Raw genomic sequence first — 7,483 nt, 5'->3', positions numbered from 1 at the left:
AGCCGCAAAATTCAAAAGACAAAAAGGCGGAAGGGAGATATTTGACAACCTATTATATATATATATAAACTAGTTCATGAATTACTTAGCTAATATACATTATATATAAATCCAGTGATAAGCAAAAATACACAAGATGATTGGTAAAATATTTTTACGGAAGATTATATAGCTCATTTAAGAGCAAAAACTTTTATAGCTTCAGCATAGTTGTTTATTTTTTTTAATATCATTTCAATCATCCTGTATATAAATTCAGTAAGTCAGTCAGTGATAAGCATAAGTAGGAAACATTTTTGTAATTAAAATTAAATAAAAGAAATATTTAAAAATGATAATCTGTAACATACAGAACTCGGCATGTGTCTAAAAACTTTTCTCGAATTTCAACATGACGTAATGGGATAAACCGTTTAGTGAATTCTCAGCGATCTTTTGTTTATTTACTTAGGATTTTTACCGTCTTTCATTAAGAGCCTGTTTAATTTGTAAACAAACTTAAAGATTAGGCTTTGTTTTAATTAAGTTACTACTTTATGATAGAATTACTTAATGCTTCCAGTTTACCTGTTTTTTTATGGACCCCGCTATTGGGGACCTCTCCTTCCACTCCTATTTGTGTGGGAACAGGGATTTTATTTTTCTTTTATTAATTTTTTCACATTCCATTTTTATTGCCATCTTCTTTCTAGTATCACATTACCTATCTTTCCTTTCTTTCACTCTACAATTCTATTTATATTTCTCTTCTATTCTATCCCATTCATCCATCCTCGTCCCTGCACTTTTGTCTTTTTTATTACAGCTTATCACATATGTTTGTTTATGTATTTTCTTATAGATATATTTTTCACAGTTTTAATAAATCACAGTTAATTTAATTACATTATAATTTATTCCTTATATAATTCTTATTTCTTTCCATTTTTTTTACATCATTTGTTTTCCTTTTTACAATTTAGTTCTAATAATTGCACTGTTTGCTACAAATCTACAGAACCCGAGGAAGGACTCTCTTTCTTCTTTTTCATCGAAAATGAAGGCGGCAGTAACTTCAAAGTTTACCTAGGTTACTTAATGATTATTTTGACTGAGACTTAAAAAAGGGTTCTCTTCGCGGTATAGACTTATGTTAAGACCATAAAATGTAAGGTTAATGTGAATATAGTTATATCAGTTTAATTATTTTTAATAGTGCTACCAGAACCGCTGTACCGCGAGAGACTGTCTTACTTTCTTACTCCTTCCCGTGCATTCCTAAGGCATGATTCATAGCTTTCTATAAAGCTATGTTTTTGAGGTTATGGTTATTTATGATATTGGTTTTTTATGATATATGGCGAAAAATACCATCGCCCAATTGTAGAGTATTGGCAAACGCATATTTCCATACCGGGCCATGACCGGAGCTATGTTCGGAATTATCCTACAAAATCGAATAAGGATTGATCCGTAGATGTTGAAAGGATACCAATATAGCCAAGCACACAAGATGATCAGATGACCTGCTAAAGGCAGTGGTAAGACACAGGTTGCACACAGTTTTTAATCATTTCTCTACGCTGAGCTTTGACGGTTATTTAAAGAGAATATCTAAATAATACGAGAAATATACAAAAGTATTTTTACGAAAAATCATAAACAACGAAATAAAAGAGAGATTTTAAAATAAGGAAAATGCAGTGAAAATTCCGTAAAATATTAAATATTAAAATAATTTTCCAACAAAGCCATGGTAATTATATTCTACTGCACAGAGTGCGTGTGGCGTAGCAAAGTCTACGAGCGTAGCGGCTACGTCGTAGTACCTCGTAGCTTCGGTCAGATAAATACGTTTTAATGTAATTTCTTCTTTTTCTTCTTTTTATTTATTTTTTGACAAAAATTATTTACAGAGTTTACTTATTTCTATTTCCTATAACCCTCACACTAGGCTAAGCCTGTGTCGTGAGGATTATGTACAGATGAGTTATCACTTTTTTTTTTTTTTTTTAGTTTAGCCGATTTAAATCCAGGTTATTCTCGAGTTCGCCATAGGACAACGAGGCAAGCCAGTTTGACACGATATTTTTTACCTCGTAGATTTTCTTGTTTTTAATGTTACAGTGCATCGCCACTCTGTTATATGTAAACGCCTTGGCAAAGAGACCGTGGCGTTGCGCGAAGGCAGTATTCACCACTGGCATATTCACTCTGTAGACCCTTTTATCTCGTAGATATTTGTACTCATCAGGGGCAGATAATATTTTGCGGTGCGTCAACAGCGTGCTTTTTAAAACGTAAAGCTTTCTTACGCTAAGAACGTCAGCCTCTTTGTACAGTTTGTCTGTAGAATATTTATATGGCTTCCTAAGCATGGTTTTGAGGACTGATCTTTGTGCTCTCTCGACTTGAATCATGTAGGTTTTGGCAGCACTCCCCCAGCATGTTATACAATATGTTATTATTGACTGGCACAATGCGTAGTAAATTGATTTGAGGGTTTCCCGATTTGCTACATCTCTAACACTTCTCATTACTGATATAATCTTTCTGACTCTTGACGACAGAGCCTCTATATGGAATTTAAATGAAAGGTTTTCATCAATATGAACTCCTAAATATCTGAGGCACTTCGTACGTTTAAGCGACTCACATGAGCAAACTCCTCCAGGACATGGATGATGGATTTTGATAGAGGTTTCATCCGGTGCTGAGGCCGCTGACTTATGGAAACATATATATTGAGTCTTCTGCTTGTTCAGAGTCAGAAGGTTCTGTTCAAGCCATTGCGAAATAAGTATCATCCCTCGTTCAGTAGCATTACAGGCAGAGGTCCAGGAGGGGCCGTGGAAAACCACTGCCGTATCATCGGCGTAGCAAATAATCTTGGCATTTGTTAAGGGGAGCTCATGAATATTGTCAATGTAAAGGAGAAAAAGAGTCGGACCCAAGATGCTGCCTTGAGGAACGCCGAAATTTATAGAATGTTCCGAGCTAGTAATACTGTCAATCTTTACACGCTGTCTCCGTTGTGTTAGGTAGCTTTTAAACCAATTTAAAGCAGTTCCACGAATTCCAGCGTTCTCCAGTTTTTGTAAAAGTATGGGGACAGAGACAGTGTCGAAGGCTTTTGCCAAGTCTAGAAATACGCTGACACAACATTGCTTTTTATCAAGGTGTGATGAGACTGTATTGGTAAGTAAAGTAACTGCATCTTCAGTGCTTTTGCCTTTACGGAAACCGAATTGGTGGTCAGAAATTAAATTTTGGGACTCAAGATAGCCAACAAGACGTTTATTCATAAGTTTTTCAAGAATTTTAGAAAAGGTTCCTAACAGTGAGATCGGTCTGTAGTTTTCCACAGTATCCCTTGGTCCACTTTTATAAATTGGGCACACCGAAGCAATTTTCCAGTCATGTGGAAAGATGCCATTTGAGAGGCTTAAATTTAGTATATGAGTTAGTGGTATCATAATATCATTTCTGGTATACTTTATTAATGAGTTTCCAAAACCATCCATGCCGGGTGCTTTACCATTTTCTAAATTTATAATCAGCTTTTCAACTTCCTCGTGATCTGTTCGAACAATGAAAAATGAATTTGCTGGTGCGTTTCGCACTTTAACTTCTTTCATAAGATCCACCTCTCTTTTACCCAGATTTGAGAGGATTTTATCAGCTAGTTTTTTGCCACCTGTCGCGAAATGAATATTCGTCCAATCAGCGGACTGTTGCATGCTTTGGCAGTTATGTAGTGTAAGTAATTCTCTCGCAGTTTTATTTTGACTAGTAATATTGCAAATGTCTTTTATAGATTTCCAAAGTTTTCGCGGATTCTTTAGGTTTGTGGTCAGTTCCCTTTCTCGATGTTCCTGTTTTATCTTACGTAATAGGGTTGTGAGAAAATTATGGTAACGTGTGTAGGTAATCTTAAGTATTTTATTGTCGGGGTCTTTTTTAGAGTTTAAGTGTAGTTGGTTACGAACTCGCATACACTTCAATAGTCCTGGTGTTATCCAGGGCTTCAAGTTTTGTTTGCTTCTGATTATTTTAATTTCCTTCGAATGTCTATTAACAATATCCGTAAATATACAATTGAAGGTTTCATTTGCTTTATTAACATCGTTTATATCACAAACGACAGACCAGTCGATTTCACTTAGAGCTTTTTTAATTGCAACAAAGTCCCTTTTGATAACTAGACGATTTACACAATGGTATCTTGGTTTTTGTATCCTCAGGCCAGCTATTACTGGATAATGGTCTGTTATATCACTTTGACATACTACACCAACTACGTTTTGATAACTAATCCCTTTAACATAAATACGATCAAGACATGAAAGCTCACGTGTCGGTTCCGTTATAGCTGGGAGAAAACCACGTTCTGCCATAAAACACTGGTATTCTAAGCTCTGTAGATTATTTGAGGTACTCAGTATGTTTAGGTTTATGTCACCAACAATAACAAACGGTATATTGTTTCGATCAGTTTCATTAATATATGTTTCTAGAGAAGTGAGAAAAGGGTCAATGATTTTAATAGATGGAGATCGGTATATGCCGAGTACGTGAATCATTTTGGGAACGGTTATCGCTAAGCAGACTGCATCGTCTATTGATGGTTCTAATGCTATTGCATTCAAAGTATCTTTTACATATATAACCACTCCGCTATTTTGGTTTAAATATTTTTCTGTTTGGTACGAATTATAACCCGGCAATTGTGGAACAATAAGTGAGTCATGGAGCCAACATTCAGTTAAGACTAACATATCGAAAGGGACTTTTATATTTTTTAGGGCTACTTGTAAGATATCGAAGTTTTTATGAATGCTTCTTATATTTAATGAAAAAATTTTAAAATTATGGTCCGGTACAACAAATTCTCTAATTCTAGTACAGTCAGACACAGTTTGACATTGAGGATTTATGGAGTCTAGGTCTGAACCTAGTTTATCGGTAAAAGTATTCTTTAAATCACTGTCGGATATATTACTCAAGTTTATCTCTCTATGTTCATTACAGATAGTTGAACAAAAAATACATCTAACAAGAATCAGTAGACACAGACTTATGAATAAGATTTTCCAGGTCTTTGTGGGATCGTATAAGTATCGCCGGTTTCCCTTCGCGTTGTCGGACGTATATGGCACCATGTATACACCAGCAGAAGTTATAGCCGTGTTGTTTAGCTCTAAGACGGGCGTCTCGAAATAAAGCTCTATTTTCTTTAGTCAGTCTCTCATTAAAAAATATACGTTTTGGTGAGCCAGATATATCGAGGTCGGAACTACTCAAGTTCCGTCTTGATTTTATTGCCTTTAGGAAGAGATCCCGTTTTGTTCGGCGAAGAAAACGTACTACAACAGGACGTGGCAGTTTAGCTCCATCCTCTGGTAAGGCTGTTGTCACCGGAGGACGACGCGGCCCAATTCGGCTGATCCAGTCTATGTCTTTTTCTTCTAATTCTAGCCCCACCTTTTTTGCGGCCACGAGTATCGTGTGGTATAGATTTTCAGAAGCTGTTTCGGGCATACCAACTATTTCGATCTCGTTTTTTAAGTTGTTTTGTGTCTGGGTAGAAAGTTCCTGTTGTAGACTTAGAACTGTAACCTGTAGCGATTCTACCTCCCGTTCGCGCTTTTCTAAAAGTTTAATCCGTTCTTCTGCTGCATTCCATTTAAGCATTACTTCCTCTAGTCTTTCGTTTGTAAATGCAATCGATTGTGTTAAGTCATCCAGTTTATTTTTAACTGAGGTGAACTCAGACGTTAGTAGGCGTAGCTGTTCAGTCAGCTGGCTCATTTCAGATCCGTTTTGGTCAGGCTTTTTTCGGAGGGTAATGTTTTCTGGGGCAGAGCGGATGGGTGTGAAGCTGTTGTATCCGCCCTTTTTTTGTGAGGCACAGCACTCAGGACACTTCCATGTATGTTCTGTCTCGTTGGTTATGGCTGCTACATTTATGCACAGTGTACAAAAACTTTTTTCGCATGTTGACGAGGTACATTTAATGGAGCCCAGTTCTTTAATAAGCTTAGCGCATCCCGCACACTTCATGTTTATAGTATGTGTATACTAGTAATTTAAAGTCTGAAATTATAAAATTGCTTCTCAGAGACAAGCGGGGACAAGGTTTCGTTGCTCCAACTTAACGCTACTTAGTCTTTGGCGCGTGCGTCACAGAGCAAGTTGCCGGCCGGGGTCACGGTGCATACAATATTCGCACTTAACTATAGCGCGCAATGTTTTGAATTGTACGCGCAGCAACGGCGACCAAAATTTGCTTCGTCACTATGAAATGATTGTTGTTTATTATTTTTGAACTTTTGTACTAGATATTATCTTAGTTAGCAGATAAAAATTATAGTAGTCGAAAAATTAAGTGACTGTAACACACACACAACGATAGACACGAGAACTGATCACTTTTTAATAACTTATTTAAATAATAATCAGGCTGGTTTTTAACACAGTGGTTACCGTTTGACTGACAACTGACTTTAAAATGTTTATGTTATAAATATTCTTCTATGCTTTTATTAGTTTTGGGGAAGGAGAATCTTCTGGATGTTCAAAATGCCTTGTCTCTGGAAGAAAGGACAGGGTATGTAGGATTTCTACTAAGGTTCTGAAAACATAATTTTTAGATTATCTTCCATACGTTTTATTTGATGATTTTCATAAATAAGTCCAAAAATGCATACTGTTATCATAAAGTATAAATGTAAATTGTCATTTAAATCTCCCGGGCATTAATAAGGCAGGTAATTTTAGAGTCGGTTTTTAAAAGTTGTCCCAAACTATTATGAAGAACGTTTTGTATCTCAAGTGTCAAAATCGCTCAATTTTTTGGAAAAAAGCGTCTAAAACTTGACGGATATCGTTCTGCAACCATCATATTCGCCTGATTTGGTTCTGTGCGACTTTTGGCTATATAGCAAACTCAAAAAGCCAACGTGGAACGCCTTTTTCATACGATAGAGGACATATGTCAAATAAAAACTATTCCCACAGTTTAAAAGACTTTAATAAGCGTTGACCAAATAACATATAAGTAAGAAAAGGCCAATATTTAGCCACTTCCGCACATGCAGTGGTAGTCATGCAACAAAGTGCACCGCCCGCCAACCCGATGATAAATGCGTATGCGGCAAACTCTCACAGAGTCACTGTGTTTGGCCCTAATCGGTGTAACATAATTCCTGAAGACGCCCCGTGGAGGGGTGAAACACGCGTTGAGTGATTTGGCGGTAGCGGTTGTGTGATTCGCACTGTTTGCCGCACTTTGTTGCACGACTACCACTGCATGTGCGGAAGTGGCTAAACATTGGTCCTTTTCTTACTTAGGATGGACTTCCGCAAGGTAACGCCTGATTCCATTAAATAACAAAGTACATTTTATCGGACGAGAATTACTTTGAAGTGAACGAAATTGATATGTAATAATAAATAAATGATTTATGTTTTATAAACAAATTCGACTTACTCCTTGGGAATA

The 7,483-nt window shown here is 36.5% G+C and overlaps 1 protein-coding gene across 1 annotated transcript; it reads right to left on the bottom strand.

Annotated features, from left to right (window-relative positions):
• Positions 1 to 5,031: 5,031 nt before the first annotated feature.
• On the bottom strand, positions 5,032 to 6,042 carry LOC137923577 (uncharacterized). The gene has a single exon (XM_068766795.1). It carries the CDS (start codon positions 6,040 to 6,042, stop codon positions 5,032 to 5,034), a length of 1,011 nt encoding a protein of 336 aa, XP_068622896.1.
• Between the last annotated feature and the right edge of the window lie 1,441 nt (positions 6,043 to 7,483).

This window comes from Battus philenor, unplaced genomic scaffold (genome assembly GCF_028537555.1).
Source record: "Battus philenor isolate CCGP_79_NKW_IND1 unplaced genomic scaffold, ilBatPhil1.0.hap1 SCAF_22, whole genome shotgun sequence".
In the NCBI taxonomy this organism is placed as follows: Eukaryota; Metazoa; Arthropoda; class Insecta; order Lepidoptera; family Papilionidae; genus Battus; species Battus philenor.
This window is presented reverse-complemented; position numbering and strand designations above follow the sequence as displayed.